General features: G+C 57.0%; 1 protein-coding gene across 3 annotated transcripts; it reads left to right on the forward strand.

Moving 5' to 3' along the window:
* Positions 1 to 1130: 1130 nt before the first annotated feature.
* Positions 1131 to 17431, forward strand: FHOD1 (formin homology 2 domain containing 1). Of its 3 annotated transcripts, XM_062500294.1 has the most exons (22): positions 1131 to 1347; positions 7325 to 7431; positions 7564 to 7628; positions 8964 to 9031; positions 9124 to 9229; positions 9606 to 9700; positions 10120 to 10231; positions 10322 to 10416; positions 10505 to 10648; positions 10767 to 10981; positions 11135 to 11245; positions 12729 to 12895; positions 13148 to 14037; positions 14265 to 14417; positions 14553 to 14735; positions 15013 to 15132; positions 15282 to 15443; positions 15542 to 15732; positions 15805 to 15997; positions 16077 to 16230; positions 16316 to 16492; positions 17043 to 17431. In XM_062500294.1, the coding sequence occupies exons 1-22, from the start codon at positions 1162 to 1164 to the stop codon at positions 17123 to 17125; spliced, it is 3777 nt and encodes a 1258-aa protein (XP_062356278.1). In that variant the 5' UTR covers positions 1131 to 1161; the 3' UTR covers positions 17126 to 17431. The 3 variants fall into 3 exon arrangements, 2 of the variants coding, with proteins under 2 accessions (XP_062356278.1, XP_062356277.1); XM_062500293.1 differs by lacking the exon at positions 17043 to 17431 and having other exon boundaries at positions 16316 to 17034; XR_009933545.1 differs by lacking the exons at positions 16077 to 16230; positions 16316 to 16492; positions 17043 to 17431 and having other exon boundaries at positions 15555 to 15732; positions 15805 to 15944.

Genomic DNA, 17431 nt, shown 5'->3' on the forward strand with positions numbered 1-17431 from the left:
GCTGCCTGAGCACCAGCCTGGGAATATCTATGGGGAGCCTCCAAAATTTCTGTCTCCCCTTTACCTCCTCAGCCCCTCTCAGATACTCCTAAAACCTCCTGCTTGCTGATTAGGCCATCCCCCAATACCCTGAGAGGTGCCCCATCTCCCAACCCCCATCCCTGAGGCTCCCAATCCAGGAGATCCAGGACCCCATGTCCTGGGTGGGCAGCAAGCTATGCTGCCCAGGGGGATGGGATGCTGGGCAGGGGGCAAGAAGGGATGCTGGCACAGTGCTCCATGGAGAGCCAGCTCTGACCTGTGTCCACATGGACACAGGACAGGACACCTTAGCCACTACAGCTTTGGCTGGTAGTGCCTATGGCATGGGCACTCTCAGATGCTGAGTGCCAAGCTGAGCCCACCAGCCAGGTAGGAATGTGCCATAGGACATTTCCCTGGGAGCCTCAGTGGCATCACCTTTTCCCATCTCTCTTCCTGGGTACAAATGTGCTACAAATGTGCACCAGAAGAAGACAACGGCTGGGGAACGCAGGCTGGAGGCAGGAGCAAAGGGAAAACTCCCTGCCCACCACTCCGTCACATCTGATCATTGTCATTGTCCAGGTAATCTTCAAAATGAAAGTATAATGGGTTTTACACAAGCTTTGCTTTGCAGTTTGAGCTTAGCATGCCCTGCTTCCAGGGCAGCACCATAACACCCCTGGATCCAGGAAGTTCATCCTGGGCGGCTTCCCCACTGCCCCAGGATGGCGAGATTGAGCCGAGCTGCCCATCCATGCTCCAGTTCACTGGGGCGAACACGCCCACCCGGCCCCACCGGAGCAGCCTGGAACCTTATGGGGCCTGGAGCATCCTGGAACATCCCAGTGGTTCCCCACGGGGCCTGGAGCACCGCTGACGCCAGAGCAACCTGGGGTCTGGAGATCCTCGGTACCGGGACACACTTATGGACCCCCTCAGAACCCGGAGCACTCCTCCGAGGTCTGGAGCATCCCTGGTGCCAGAGCGTCCCAGTGGAGCCCCCCAGAGCCTGCAGCAGGCGGAGCATTGCGAGGGAGGGCCCGCCGAGCGGCCGGGGGGGGGAGAAGGGGCCGGGCCGAGGCCGCGTCCGCTCCCGGTGCCGGCGGTGTCGCACGGGGCCGCGGCGGCGGCGGGGCCATGGCGGTGGTGGAGGCGGCGGAGGCGACGGTGCCATGCCGGGTGCAGTACCTGGAGGACGCGGATCCCTTCGCCTTCGGCAGCTTCCCGGAGCCCCGGCGAGCCCCGGTGTACGCCTTGGAGGAGGCGCTGGCCCTGGGAGCGCAGCTGCCCGCGCTGCACCGCCTGGTCGGGTGCCCGCTGCCGGTGAGCAAGGACGGGGGCGGCGGGGAAAGCACCGTGCGGGCACCGCGCGGGGAACGGGGTGGGGATTGCTGGCTAGAGGGGATCGGGGGGGTGAGGAATCGGACGGTGCGTCCCGGGCAGCGCTCCCGATGTGAGTCCCTGCGGGAGATGCCAGCCTCGGCCGGCCCCGAATGAGTCGGCGGGAGGAAGAGGATGTGTTGCTCAGAGCAAGCAGGAACCCCGACAGGGGGAAGCAGGATGAGGGCAGGAGTCATCCCCGTGTCGTCGGGGCTGAGCAAAGCAGCGTGTTGCCCACCGGCCTCGCACTTCCACGCCGGCAGCCAGGAGTGGAGCACACCGGCTCCACCTGGGACCCTTCCAGCGCTCCTGCTTGCTGCGGCACCTGGAACTTGGGGAGGTGATGGTGGGGGCGGAGAGCCGCCAGCCCCTCATCTCACCGGTCCGGCAGCAGCTTTGTCACCAGACAGCAGTACGGAAATTCATGCTGAGCAATTTCCTTCAGCTGGGAGGAAGGCAGGAGGCCGAATGTGGAGCGAGGCACCGTGTCTTGTCTGTGTGTCCTCAAGTCTGGCTCGGGCTGGGAAGTGCAGGACACAGGGTACCTGTCTGCGTATCTCCTGTGGGCGTGATGCTGTCGGACCATCCTTCTCAGGATGGGGACAGGCTTGTTTTCTTCCTTAGGAACGAGGGACCCAGCAGAGCTTGGCAATAACTGAGCATCTCCGTCTTGCAGCGCTAGATACAGGAGTGCAGGGAAAGGAGGCAGGAACCCCGGCTGGCTGGAGGATTTCAGAGTCAGAGCCAGAGCGGAGAGATGGGGTGGGGGGGGGGGTGGGGGGGAAATCAGCTCGGTGTGCCTGACACTGAGCTTGCTGGCGTTCCAGGGAAGAGGGGATCACTTTGAGATCTTTGCCTGCACAAAAAAAAAACCCTCCCGTTTATTCCCCTTTTCATTTTTCTTGGAGCAAAGAAGTAGCGTCTCATGTCGTTGTCATGAGATTTTTAGGCGGTGACTAAAGGGAGTTTGTTTGGGAACAAACAGCCCGGAGACATGACGAATGGAGCAAACTCAAATTTCAGGCGTGTTCTGTGCTCCCTGGGCAGGAGCTGGCTGTAACGGGATCGCCAGCCCGGAGTGCTGCCGTGGTGGCACAGGGCAGTGCGAGGGGGGAGGGGAGACTGGACACTGCGTTCCCAAGGGCGGGAGCGAAGCGAGGAGGTCCTGTGCCCAGCAGAAGTGTGTTGACCCTGGGATTTCGGGCTCTCTTCTCTGCCTAAGCCAAGTTTCTTGTAGTTTCCCTGTATCATGCCATGACCCTTGGTGAAATCATAGTTGAACAGCCTGGATCCTGTTCTGGATCTATAAACCAGATTTCTGGATTATATAGGCTATAAACTGTGCTGCCTTTATCACAGAGCGCTCTCTGAGGCAGCAAGGGCTGCAGAATGTCCCACCTGACAAGCTGGGCACATGTGCTCATTGGGAGCTTCCTGCACTGGGGTTTACAGCCTGTGGAGTGAGGTCAGTCTCCCAAACCACCCAGTTCAGTCAAAATCCAGAGCTGACACCCTTGGAGCCATACAGATGTTGTTCCCCTGGCATGACCAGCCAAAGCCTCCCCTGGTGCCTTTTGTGCCAGGTAGCACTCAGCTCCATTAGTCACCGCCCTAAAATTAGTAAATGAACAGTCGGATTTTTCCCAAGGAACTGGCTGTAAAAAAATTCAGCTGGGGATGCCTGGTGCCAGGTTTGTCCTGCTGGGCAGCATGCCTGGACCTGCAGAGCACTGAAAGAGGATGCAGCAGCCTGGAGAGAGCTGGGCTGGGGTACCTTCATCAGTGGAGGAAGACTAAGCAACAGGCACCCAGGGGATGATCTGCCATGGGAGAGCACCTGAGTCCTACCCTTGCTGGGCCCAGCTAAGCAGCTCCCTGTGCTGGGAACAGCTGAGATAATGGCAAGAGGTTTTTTGTGCAAGCATCACTGCCTTGTATAGCCTGTCCTGCCCCATGACACCCTTGATGCTTCCTCTCCCTGAACACGACCTGTCACTGATTACTTTTTCATGCTCTCCGGGAAGTGTTTGGAAATACCTTCCTGCTTTGTTTGCTGTTGCTGCATTGTTTGCCTCCAGGCCGATACTATCTTCTCCAGCTTTCCAGCATTTTTCTAGTACCCTTGGGTGATGCTTGGGCAGGGTGTGGACCTGGGTTTTCTGAACTCTGCAGGCAGGTTTTGACAGGGCAGGTTTTTTTGCCTGTCCTTAAAGTCCTTAAAGTCCCCAAAGGCTTCTTCCCTCCCTTGCCTCCCTTGAACACTATCTCACCTCTGAATCTGGGGATTTTTCCAAACAATTGCAAAACCCATCAGGCTAGAGTTTTACATTCTCCTTCCTCCCCCGGAAATCTGGGAAGAGCAAACAGCTCAATGGCCTCAGTGCCATAAACTTGCTGAGAGCTCTTGTGCTCAATAGACGTGCTGGTGGGGAAGTCTCTGTGTGAGAAGTGTGCAATACCCACCCCACAGCCCTGTTGTCCTCTGTTTCCTAACAGGCTTGAGGAGGGCTTTGGTGAGGGTCTTTGCCCCACTTAACCTCTGGAAGGCATAAAAGCAATGAGGAGGGGTTATCAGTGGCACTGAGTGTTGGTGCTCAGCAGCCCCCAGCACTCCCCAGCTCCCAAAACCATCCCTGCATGGATCCTGGGAAGGGAGCTGCAGGCAGGCAGCCATGGCTTTCAGGACACCATGGCTTTCATGCCATGGCTTTTCCAGGACACCAACTGCTGCCTAGGACCGGGGTCCACCAACTGCCACAGGTCTGTTGATGAGCAACAAGAGATCTGTTAATGAGCAATGAGCCCAGCTGGTGGAGCTTCCAGAGGGAAGCAAGTCTGCTCTTCTGGGCAGACTCTGGGTTGCCTCCAGAGATCCCTCCTGGCTTGGGTATTATTTTCTGCCCCCATGATAAGGCAGTGGCAGTGTTCTCATCCACTTGCTGCCATCCATCATGCAGGAATGGACAGGCACCTGGGTTCCCTAGCAGTGGACACCCTTCTTAGCCCTGCAGCTAAATTGAGGTGAATGTGCTTGGCTGGGGTTGGGTTTGGGATTGGTCCTGTGGTTGTCGTACCTCTATAAACCATCAGCCCCTGTGTGTTTTGGGAGGATGAGTAGCAGCTGGTGATGCCATGGCTTTCTGACCTGTCAGTGCCTTGTGTTTAACTGCTGCCTACAATATTTAAATAATATATTTTTTCCTTTCTAGAAGAGCTGCAGTGTTGTTGGTAAATTGTGGTTACTGCAAAAAGAAAGTGTTAGAAATGGGGTAAAAGTGTTTCCTTTGCTGGCAGATAAAGAGGATATTCGCTTCCTGGCCTTGGAGCATCCTCCCATGTGGGGATGCCACAATAGGGGTGGGCAAGAAAATGTGATGCTGTGGTGGATAGTGTGAGTTTGTCTGTGCATGGACGATGTCTCCATATTGGAGATGGGGAGGTTTCCATCACACCTACATTGAATCCTGGAATGGTTTGGGTTTGAAGGGACCTTAAATGGATCATCTTGTTTCACCCTGCTGCTATGGGCAGGAGCACCTTCTATTACACCTCTTGTTCTAAGACCCATCCAGCCTGGCCTTGAACTTCCAGGGATGGGGCATTCAACATAGACAGAAACCTTTTCCAGGTCAGGGTTTGCACCAGCATTGTGTCCCCAGCAAGACCCTGGAACCTCCCCGTGAATGGGTGAAGGACATCCATCCTGCTGCAGGGTGGCTGGGACTCCCAAGAGCTGCAGGCTGGATGTGTGAGCGTGGGACACTCTCCTTTCCCAGCTCTGCTTTGCCCTCAAGTCCCCATTGCCCTCAAAGTCTGGCTCATGTTATAATGGTTTACCAGGCAGGAGACAGATGAATCAGAGTCACCCTGCACTGGGTGACTGTGACCCCAACTTGCTGCCCCCAGCAGCATAACACTGAGATCCCAGCTTAATCCTACAGGGTATAAACCCCCTGTCTGAATAACCCCTGGCCCTGGGGTAATTGCTGCTCCCTGGTCTGGAAGTGCTGCCCAGGATTTTTGGCAGGGCAGCAGGAGCCTGGGATAACCTCTCCATCCCCAGGGAGGCCACAGCCAAACCAGGGCCAGTGCTTGGAGCATCCCTAGTGAGAAACATTGCCAAGCTCACACAGGAAATACACAGGGTCAGGTCCCAGGGGCTTGGCCTTCCGCCACCAGCTGGGACATGTCACCAGCCCCAAAGGAGCTGGGATGTTAACTCTGGCTTGCTGGGGCTGTGGCAGCCCAGAGAAAGCAAGGCTTTTGTACTGGGGGTGATTTACTGTTTGGTGTCTTTGAGTGCCTGAATGGATGCAGGGATGCCTGAGGAGATGGCAGAGATGCCTATGGGGATGCAGGGGTGGCCAGGAGGATACAGAGATGTCTGAGAGGATGCCCAGGAATATGCAGGATTGGCTGGGTGGATGCACGGATGTCCAGGTGGGTGCAGGAATGCAGGACAGCCTGTCCCAGTGGAGGAATTGAAGCATTCCCCAGTGAGCAAATCCTGTGTGGGGTCAGTGTTAGGGACTCACACTGTGAACACAGAGCTGGCAGCCAGGAGTACCAGGAGTTTGTTTCATATTGCTATGGCTGGCTGGTGTGGTCAGTGACCACGGGAGGTGGAGTGGGACACATCAACCTCCAACCCAACAGTGCTCCACCAAATTGCCCGAGGCGTGGTCAGTACTAATTACTTCAATGCATGAGGCATTTACTTTACCCTCTGGTATTAAGGTCACACTCAGTGAATTCATATGTGTGAGCTCCTGCACAATGCTGGGATGCAAGGAGATGGGAATGTGATGGAGTGGAATCCCAGTGAGATGCAGGAGCCACAGGATCTCCAGGGCCACAGTAGGGAAAGGCACTGATGGGAAAGGCAGAGAAGCTGTGACTGTTCCCATCTGAGCTCCTCAGCCACAAGACTGTGCTTGGATCTTTTGCAATTTGGGGTTGAAATTGAGGTGGGGTTTTAGATGGCTGATGGATCCCCTCTGCTCCCTCCTACTGCTGCTTGTGCTGCTTGCTCTTGTTTGCACCACGAGCAGCTTTAATAATGGGATTTTACCCCCAGTCCTCAGTTCCTGCCACGCAGATCTGTTCCTCGGAGGTGGAGTGAGCAGGGAGAGGGTGGGGCAGGGAAGTTGCAAATGCTTTAGGAACAGATCCAGATGTGCAGGGGAGGCAGGGTGCTGGCACTGCCCTCCCTCTGCTTCTACTGGTGCCTCGAGGGTGAATTGCCAGACCCAGAAGACCTGCCTGGATGCTGCGGGGTGCTGCTGGCTCCAGGGTGCCTCATGAACTTTGTGGGCGCTGTGCCCACTGTGTGTGCACCGTGGTTGCTGTGCATGGACTTCCTGGGAAGGTGCCCCTCACCCCAGACTTGTCTCAGGGCTGTGCTTATCCACATCCTGGTGGAAGAGGCCAGGTGGCTCTGGGCTGAGTCAGAGGGTGTGTTAGCCTGGCACATCCCAGGGATTTGCCCTGCTTTGGGGTGTCCCTGGCTGGGCTGGGTGCCTGACAGTTCCCTCAGACCCAGTCCCAGCAGGCGGGGGGCAATGTGCCAGCCCTCTGAGGGAACCTGCCTCAGTCACATCCCTGCTAAGGGGAGCCCCCAGGGAGACAATCAATCTCTTGCCATGGTTTCGACTCAGGGATTGCCAAGGAGCTCGATGGTGGCAGCCTTTTCCAGCCTGGGGCTCCATGTTTCTCCACATCAGCACCAGGCTGAGGTGGAAGGTGTTGGGAAATCTCCCTGCAGAGCCAGTGATTGGGGATGGGTGGGACATGCCACCCCACTCCAGGATGTGTCTGCCAGCTGAGTTTGGTGTGGGCAGGAGAGTGACCTGGGAATGCTCTGGGAGCCAGTAGGGCTGTGGTGGGCATGGGTGCTCAGCCTGGTTGTCTGCATCCCCAGCTGGAGGACTGCACGCTGCAGGTCTCACCCTCTGGACACTACCTGGACCTTGACTTGTCCCTGCTGGAACAGAAGGATGATCTGGAGGGTTTCTATGAGGAGGTCAGGTGAGGCACATGGGAAACCTGAGTCCTGTGGGGACACAGGGACCCCATATTTGTGTGAACACCATGGGCAAGGAGCCAGGTGCTGTGGTGAGCACACTGCAGGTATTCACACCGCATTTTCCTCCACCTTAGGAAGGGTAGACGGCCAACCCTGATCCTGCGCACGCAGCTCTCTGTCCGAGTCCACGCCATCATCGGTGAGTCAGGGCTGCTCCCTCCTCCAGGCTGGTCCAGCGGCTCCACTGCCCTGGATGGTGGAGGTTTGGCCTCTGCAGTGAGTTTTGGCCAGGGTTTTTGTGATGGAGAGGGCTGTTTCCACCCCATAACCCCTCCCGGAGATCAGGGGATGTGGTCCTTGTGCTGTACCCACTGGGTTAATCCCCTCCATCCGCAGAGATCAGGACTTTTGCCTCTTGGGCTGAGAGCCCACCACCCACTGCAGTTATTCTGGGTCATTCAGGCAAGCCCTAAATATAGCTGTGAAGACATAAACAAAAGGCTCTTGCGCAGCAGAAAGTGCTGCCATGGTTCAGGCAGCCTGCTCTGAGGTCCTGCAAAATATTCAGGAGTCTCAAGCGGGTTTTTTTGTCTTTGGCAGCGGGAAAACAAGCACTGAGCAGAGTGATGCCAGATGGGCATCAGCTGGTGGTGCAGGACTGCAGCTGAACCACACAGGAAGGGGCAGGAAGCCCAGGGTCAGGGTCATGCTCATGCTCTTTGCCAGCAGTTCCCAGGCTCTGTCTGAACCCTGAGCTCTTCTGCTTTTCCTCCCAGCAGCTCTGCCTTCCCTCTCAGCTCTCTGACAAGCTGATAAGCGAGTGGAGGAGGCTGCTGGGACACTATGTTTTACAGGGCATGTCTGGAGGACTACTTGGACATCTTGTTTTTGGCTTGTTACAGCTCTAAGCCTGACCCAAAATAAGTTTGGATGCATGGCTAACTCATTTTTTGCATGTGGGAAGTGCTGGCTCCCAATGGCTTTAGTGTCTTCACGGGGCCTTCCAGCTTCCCAATGCCCCAGCTGCTCCACACTGGCTCCTGCCTGCAGGCACCACCCCCATAAGCACATAGTCTCCAGCCCAGTGACAGTCCTGTCCCTGACCAACCTGTGTCACACTACTGGCCTTCCTACTCCCATCCTACTCCCAGGGTTTTTCCCAAGCCCTGGGGCTGCTGGGAACTCTGGAACCATGGCATGGTTGTGCCCAGGGAGGGATGGCTAAAAGTAGCCCAACCTCCCGCCTGTGTTCCTGTTTAGGTTCTGCACAGGAAACCAGAGGGGATATTTGTATCACTGCTGGTCAGAAATAGGGTAAAAAAAAAAGGAAATAGGAAAGTGGGAGGGCTGAAATATGTAGTTGTGGAACAGTAGTTGCTTCTAGCGAGTGTGTCCCACATCCAGGGCAGTGCTGGGGTCATGGCACAGGGATCAGGATAAGTCAGGATGCAGGGCTTTCCCAGGAAGCTGGGAGCATTTGGGAGCCCCTGTTCAGCAGTGAGCCACTCACACCACATCTCTCCTTTCCAACCAGAGAAGCTGTACAACTCACAGGGGCCAGAGCTGCGGAGGTCCCTCTTCTCCCTGAAGCAGCTCTTCCAGGTGAGGGATGCTGGTGTGGTGGGAGGGCAGGGGCTCCCCCAGGGCTGTCTGCCCACCCCACACTGCGCTAACACTCAGCCTTCTCCCCACAGGAGGACAAGGACCTGGTGCCAGAGTTTGTGAACCTGGAGGGATTGACATGCCTGATCAAAGTGGGGGCAGAGGCCGACCAGAACTACCAGAATTACATCCTCCGGGGTTGGTATTTGGGCGCAGGGCACCTCTGGAGCAGGTTGCCTAAAGAAGCTGTGGATGCCCCATCCCTGGAAGTGTTCAAGGCCAGGTTGGATGGGTCTTTGATGCAATCTGGTCTAATGGAAGGTGTCCCTACCTGTGGCAGGGGAGTTGGAATGGGTCTTTAAGGTTCCTTCCAACCCAAACCATTCCAGGATTCTATGCTTATCCCCAGGGAGGAAGGCTGTCACTTGGGGTGGGTGAGCCACAAAATCTGCTAGGGCTACTCTGCCTTCCCAGCAGCCCAGACATTGCCCTTGCTGTGGTGATGCTGCGCAGGGATGAGAATTCCCCACCCCTGCTTGCTGGACCATCAGCCTGCCCACTCTCTGCCTTGCAGCCTTGAGCCAGATCATGCTCTTCATGGACGGGATGCAGGGTGTCATCAACCACAATGAGACTGTCCAGTGGCTGTACACATTGTCAGGAAGCCCAGTGAGTGCCTGTTGCTCTTGGGGGACTGCCTATGCCCTCCACTGCACCTCCTTCCCTGCTTGTGGTTGTCCCCTTGCAGCATCCCTCAGAGGATGTACTTCACTCTCTGCCTCTGGGCTTGGTACCCTGGTACCTTTGCTTGCGTTGGGTCCTGCTCCCAGCCATCTGGAAGTCACCAGGGTCTGCAGACCTCCCCATCCCAATGTGACCACATTCCCAGGCACAGAGCTTGAGTAAGACACTCCTGCTCCAGGTCCCTTCCCAGTGCTTCTTGGGCATCAGCCTTGCAGCTGCAGGTCCCTGGCCCCACGGCAAATCTCCCAGTCCTGGGGCATGGGCACAGCCGCCCCACAGTGCCGCAGCAGCACGTTGGCAGGCCCTGTCACTGCTGCTGTTCCAGCTGCCATCCCTTGTCCCAGTTTCGCCTGGTGGTGAAGACAGCACTGAAGCTGCTCCTGGTGTTTGTGGAGTACACAGAGCCCAACGCCTTACTGCTCATCCGTGCCGTCAATGCCGTGGACCAGGCGAAAGGTGAGTGCAGCTCCAGCCTCCTGCGAGGTCCCTGCTGGGGAACAATTTCCCCTCCTGGCCTGTGTGTCACCTGTTCATGCCTCTTCCCAGGTGCCTGTCCATGGTCCAACCTAATGGCCATCCTGGAGCAGCGCAATGGGGCTGACACGGAGCTGCTGGTGTTCACCATGACACTGATCAACAAGGTCTGTGGGGGTGTCCTCATGGTGCCACACTGCTGGGGCTCAGTGTGGGTCACCCCAATGCCAGCAGCATCCCTCTGATTCTGCCCAGACGCTGGCAGCCCTCCCAGACCAGGACACCTTCTACGACGTGACCGACTGCCTGGAACAGCAGGGCATGGAGCAGGTGGTGCAGCAGTACCTGGGCAGCAAGGGCACCGACCTCGACTTGAAGCAGCAATTCACGCTCTACGAGGTGAGCAGGGCTCCAGCAGCATCTAGCCATGTGCCACCTGCCTCCAGCAGAGAGGGTGAGGGCATGGGGTGGAAGGGATGCTGTTGTGCCTGGTGCCATGCCTCTGGTCTTTCCACAGAGCGCTCTCAAGCTGGAGGATGATGTGGAAGAGCCGCCCCTAGGGGGACGCAAAGAGCGGAGGAGGACAGATGAGGGCCGGCGTGGGTGGCGATCCCAGGGTGGCTCCCAGGATCCCAGTGCCGATGCCCACCCACTGCTGGGGTCTCCTGGCACTCCAAAGGAGCCCCCAGCTGAGGATGTCTTGCCTATCCCTGCACCGAACAGCCCAGCAGAGTAAGTGCAGCTGAATGTGGTCTGTGGTGGGGATGCTCTTGGGATGTGAAGACACAAAGATGTGACATAAGCAGAACTTGGATCTATTGCTGGTGCCAAGGGTGGAGAGCAATCCTGTGGGACCTGCTCTCAGTCCCTGTCATCTTCTTCCAGATCCTGTCCCACCAGCATCTACAACAGCACATCCAGCGTGCGGCTTGCCCTGGCCTCCCCCCCGGCTGAGAAGGAGCAGCCCCCAGGCCCAGGAGAGCGCAGCGTCTACAAGTAAGGAACCAGGAGGGGCTGGGTGCATGGAGGTCCCTCAGAGCAGCAGGATGGGCTCCCAGGAGCATGAGGTGTGACCATGCCAGGGCACACTCTGCCTTTCCCTGGGGGGAAACAGTCTTGGGGGGCACTGGAGCTGGAGGGATGTATGATGGGCAGCAGGTATCAAAGGGTCCAGCCAGGAGCTCCAAGGAATCCTTCGGGCATGCACAGCTCTGCTCCAGTTCCTCCTCATTCTCCTCTCTGCCCACGCTTGCCCTCTCCTCTGCCCACTCTTTCTGTCTTTCCTTTTGCAGGCTGCACCAAACTGCCCCTGTCTGGTAAGTGCCTGGGCTCTGTATGTGTGTGCTCCCTCCCAGCATGATCATAGAATCATAGGATCCTGGAATAGTTTGGGTAGAAGGAGACCTTAAAAACCATCTAATTCCAATGCTTCATTAGACAACGTTGCTCAAAGCATCCAGCCTGGTCTTACAGGGGTGAGACATCCACAGCTTCTCTGGGCAACCCATGCCAGTGTCTCACCACCCTCACAGGGAAAAATTACTTCCTAATATCCAATTTAAACCTACTCTCTTTCAGCTTAATGTCCTATTAATTCTCCCTTGCCCTATCCTAAGATGCTCTGGGGCATACAGGCACTTGCACTTATCTTGCTGCCCCCATCCCTTGCCTCTCCATTCCTACCTGTGGGACCCCAACCCGCTCCCCATCACCCCACAGGATCTGACACCCTCTGATCCCTGCTTTGGGGTGAGGTGTCCTTGCTGGGGATGGCACAGCCTGCTCCAGGTGTCCCTACTTGGTGTAGGAGATGATGTCCCATCTCTCCAGCACCCAATGCCACATGGTGCCTGGGCAGGAAGGGGCTCGCCAGGGCTCTTCTGGCTCCCTGTGAACCCTGGGACCATGGAGCAAAGGTTCCATGCTGGAGGGCTGCCAGGTGGGTGTGTACATGACACATGAGCCCCGAGGGGCTGCCAGCGGTGGGGGCTAACCCCTGTTTTCCCTCAGGCGGGAGGATGCCCCCTCCTTGCATGGGGACAAGCCTATTTTGAAGAAGTTTGAGTAAGTAGAGGCATGCGTGTGTCTCCAGGCATGCGCTTCCTTGGACTGGTACCCAGCTGGAGGTGTCCAGGCTCCGGCCACACAGAGCATGAGGAGCAGGAGCATGCCCTCAAGTCTCTACCTTGGTGCCCTCCTGGGTTTTGCAGCTTTTGGATGAGGGTTGCAGTGAGCTCCAGGTCTGTTGGGACCAACTAGTGATAGCAGCACCCTGTTGGCACAGCCATGGGGCCATCACCTCTCTCTGCAGAGCTCAGAGGAGGTTGAATCCTTTGTGTCCCTGATGCAGTGTGGCTAGTGCAGGGGGTTTCTGTGCTGTAGGACTGGCTGTGCAGTGTGGCATGGCATGGTTTGCTGGTTGTCCCTGTTGTCCCCTTCCCTGCTTTGCTCCCAGCCAATAACCCCCCCCGTCTTGTAGAGCTCGCTTTTTGGAGAACCTGGCTGCAGCCCAGAAGGAGAAGATCTCTTCCATGGCCAAGGGACGGCTTGATGTCCTCAGCGATACTACACTGGAGCATCCTACTGCTCTTGCATGGGAAAGAGACCATGGCACCTCTGATTCCGGGATGGAGCCACCCAACATAAGTAGGTCCTGCCAGGGTGTGTGTTCTCAGCTCATCTGGGTCCCTGGGGTGGGGATTAGTGGTCCCTTGGTCCCCATCCCATGCCTGTATCTGTGACACACAGAGCACTGGAGGGGCTGGTGGTACCTCCTTGCTCAAAATGCAGGCATCTGAGCACCTCCCACTGCGGAGCAGGACTCCAACTCCACATTGAGGCCAGCACTACTTACCCCCTCCAAGCAGATTGTCCCAGCTTCTCCCTCTCTCCCTGCAGGGTCTCATTTGGCTCGATCTGACATCACTGACTCCTGCAGCACCATCTCCTCTGACACCAAGTTTATGCTGGACATGCTCTATGCCAAGGGCTCCTCAGAGTCAGGAAGGGAGAAGATGTTCCATGAAATACCTTTATCCTCCCAGATCCAGGGTGAGACAGAGATGGACACCCAGGGAAGTAGCAGCCAGGAGCAGGAGAGTGCCCGGCACTGTGGCAGGGCTCCAGATGGGCCAGTAGCCAGTGCCCATGCCAAGCTGGTACGTGCCATGTCCAGCATAGATGATGAGACCCACACACAGAAGCTGGAGAACACCGGGATGATGCCCATCAAAAAGGACACAGAGCTGACATGGGAGCGTCTGGAGACCATCCCTGTGCAGCTGAAGATCAAGGACCTGGACTTCACTGATTTGGGGGAAGAAGAAGATTTTGACATCCTGGACACAGGGCCAGTGACCAATGGGTCTTTCCTCCCTCCTGGCATTGAAGCAATGAGTGCTGGAACGTTCATGGCTCCTCCTCCACCTCCTGCCCTCCCTGGTTGCTCACCACCTCCACCTCCTGCCCTCCCTGATTGCCCACCACTACCACCTCCACCTCCTGCCCTCCCTGGCTGCCCACCACCACCACCTCCACCTCCTGCAGTCCCCATCTGCCCACCCCCACCAGGGCTGCCAAGTCCCTCAACAACAGATGGTCCCTCCCAGGCTAAGAAGAAGAGGACAGTGAAGCTCTTCTGGAAGGAGCTGAAGCAGCTGGATGGCACTGTGGGGCCTGGCAGGTTTGGCCAGGGGACACTCTGGGCATCCCTACAGAATGTCGAGGTCAATGCTGCCAAACTGGAGCATCTCTTTGAGTCACGGTCAAAGGAAGCACCAACCTCAAAGGTAATGGTGGGTACCCATTGGCCAAGGAGATTTGAGGGGTGGGAGGAAGGCCTAACCTATGTCAAGGATGGGCACCAGAAGCCTGGAGGCTCCATGGGGGTGATTATGGGCAGTGCACAGATTTGATTTGGCTCACTGCCTGGTCTGTATTTGGTTCCCTGTGTTCATAACTTCATGAAACAAAGCCCTTTGCCTGGCTGTCCCCATCCATCCTGTCCTCTTTGCAGAAAGCCATTGATGGGAAGAAGGTAGTGGTGGTGTTGGACCCCAAGAGGAGCAACGCCATCAACATTGGCCTCACCGTGCTGCCGCCCATCCATATAATCAAGACAGCCGTGCTCAACTTTGATGAGTTTGCAGTCAGTAAGGAAGGGATTGAGGTGAGCACAAGAGAAGCAACTTCAGCTCCTCTGAGAGGTCCTCAGCAGGTGATTTCCCCAGGCTGGGAGAAGTCCATGCCGTGATGCCTGGGGTAACACATCCCATGTTGACATATCCCTCTTTCCCTGCTCCAGAAAATCCTAACCATGGTCCCAACTGAAGAGGAAAAACAGAAGATCCAGGAGGCCCAGCTGGCCAATCCTGATGTGCCTCTGGGCTCTGCAGAGCAGTTCCTGCTCTCCCTGTCTTCCATTAGTGACCTCACAGCGAGGCTCCAGCTCTGGGCCTTCAAGCTAGACTATGAGTGCCTGGAGCAGGTACGGAGCCATGTACTCCATCTCCCCTCTGCCCTCACACCACTGACACCCCAGCCATACTAAGCACTGAGCCAAGCATGTTTCTGGTGAGGATCAGTCTTATCCAAACATGGGAGATTCCATCCCATGGCTGGAGATGGGCTGCAGGTCCCCAAGGCAAACTTGGGTTGATCAGGAGATGGTTATCCTCATGGGTGAATGCTGAAGCTCCCAAAGGAGAGTGGCCAAGGGATCTCACCTTGGCCGCTCATCTCTCTCTGCTTCTCCTCTCACCCAGGAGATCGCAGAGCCGCTCTTTGATCTGAAGTTAGGCATGGAGCAGCTGGCCAGAAATCACACATTCAAGTGCATCTTGGCCACACTGCTGGCCATGGGCAACTTCTTGAATGGTTCCCAGGTGAGGAGCAGGGTGAGGACCAGAAGGGTCTGTGGCACCCAGAGGGTATGTGAGGAGCTGGGAGGTGCTGGTGGGGACCCAGTGGATCTGCAGACTGTAGGTCTGCTGGAGTAAGGAGCAGAGTCCCTGCTGAGTCCATTGGTTTTCAGAGCAGAGGCTTTGAGCTCGGATACCTGGAGAAGGTCTCAGAAGTGAAGGACACAGTACACCGGCAGTCCCTGCTCTACCATCTCTGCCAGATGGTGGTAGAGAAGTTCCCAGAAACCACTGACCTCTACTCAGAAATTGCCTCCATCACCCGCTCTGCCAAGGTGAGGCAAGGCAGGTGACACCCGGGCAAGGGGAGGGTATGGTCCTGTGGCTGCCCAGCTCACCAGCATGGCCAAGGACTGACATCTCACTCTTCCAGGTTGACTTTGAAGAGCTGGCCAACAGCCTGGTGCAGCTGGAGCGGAGGTGCAGGGCCTCCTGGCACAACCTGAAGGTGATTGCCAAGCATGAGACTAAGCCAGTGCTGAAGACCAAGCTGACAGAGTTCCTCAAGGATAGCACCCAGCGCATCATCGTCCTGAAGGTGGTGCACAGGCGTGTCCTGAACAGGTTGGTGGCTTGGAGATACAGCAGGAACCTTGCAGTCCTGTTCGTGGCCCTCTGTGACTGATATTCCCATAGATTTCACTCCTTCCTGCTGTACCTGGGGTACCCAGCGAGTGCGGCGCGGGACATGAAGGTGACATCCATCTGCAAACTGCTGCGGGAGTTCGCCTTGGAGTACCGCACCTGCCGGGAGCGCGTCCTGCAGCAGCAGAAGAAACGTGCCGCCCACCGCGAGCGCAGCAAAACCCGGGGACGGCTCATCACCGAGGTATGGGAACACTCGGCTCAGTGCCACCAGGAGCTGATGCTCCCCGTGTCCCCAGCACCAACCTCTCCTCCCATTGCAGACTGAGAAATTCTCCGGCATTGCCGAGGCAGTTCTGCCACCTGCTGTGGTGTCCAGCAGCCCCAAGGAGCAGATGGAGGCGGGTCATGAGAGCATGAAGATTGTGCTGACCTCCCCCACAGATATCCCTGCCCGCCGCAGCCGAGCCAGCCAGGGTAGGAGCAGGATGGCAGAGGAACTCAAGGTATGCCCAGCTGGCTGGGAACAGCTGGTGCCAGCATCTTCATTGTTCCCATGCAGGAACAGGGCATGGCACTCCGACCCAGAGCTCTCCAGCCCAGGAAGATGTTCCCAGCTCACCTGATGATGCTTCAGATGAAATCATGGACCAGCTGGTGAAATCAGTGACTCACAATGCCAACCCCCGACCCTGCCCCAACAAGGAACGCAGAAGGTCCCGTGTGAATAGGAAGTCTTGTAAGTCCCATCCCTATGTCCTTGTGCCCTGTTCCATCTCTGTTCCCATGCTCTGTTCCTCTACTCTGTCCCATCTCCGTGTCCCTATCCCATGTCTGTGTCTCTGCTCAGATGCTTTTTCCCATCTCTGTGTCCCTGTCCCCTTACCCTTTCCCATCTCTTTGTCTCTGTTGGCATGCCCTGTCCAATCTCTCTTCCAAGGCTCTGCCCAATCCCCATACTCCCTCTCATCTCTGTCCCTGTTGCTGTCTTCTGTTCCATCTCCTTTTCTCTGTACTCTCTCTGTATGCCTCGTCCCATCTCCCTGTCTCTGGGATCAGTCCCCATGCCTTGTCCTTTGTGTCCTTGCTCCCATGCCTTGTCTGGCTTCTTCCCCGTGGGCCACCCATGACCTGACATGCTGAGCCCACCAGACAGGATGTACCCTGAGACCAGTCCATGCCACTGCACCCCATTAGCCTGGCCCTGTCTGGGCAGGCCCCCAGTGCCTGGGTACTCTGGCACCCAGTGTTGCTTGTGCTGCCAGTGCCACACTCTCCTCTTCCCACAGTGCGGCGGACGCTGAAGAGCGGGCTCAGTGATGACCTGGTGCAGGCGCTGGGCCTGGGGCGGGCGCCTGGCATGGAGGTTTGAGGGGGCTGAGGGGACTGCTGCTGCTCCCCCCTGCCAGCAGTCCCAGGGCAGGACATGGTGGCAGCCCCTACGGTTACAGGATAGACACACTCTGCACCTTTGGCCTTGCCTCACTTTTCCCTGCTGGCCTCCAGCTCCCGGAGGTGCAGGCAGCAGGATGATGCCCCAGAGATGCTCCACAACCTGGACGGAGGATGCTCAGCACCCGTGCTTGGAGGCTCGAGGTTCATCTTCTCAACAGTATTAGAAGGGTCAAGGGGCTGGACCCAGACCCCCTCTGGGAACTGGATCTGGCCCACAGCCGCT

Source organism: Cinclus cinclus, chromosome 11, assembly GCF_963662255.1.
Source record: "Cinclus cinclus chromosome 11, bCinCin1.1, whole genome shotgun sequence".
Taxonomy (NCBI): domain Eukaryota; kingdom Metazoa; phylum Chordata; class Aves; order Passeriformes; family Cinclidae; genus Cinclus; species Cinclus cinclus.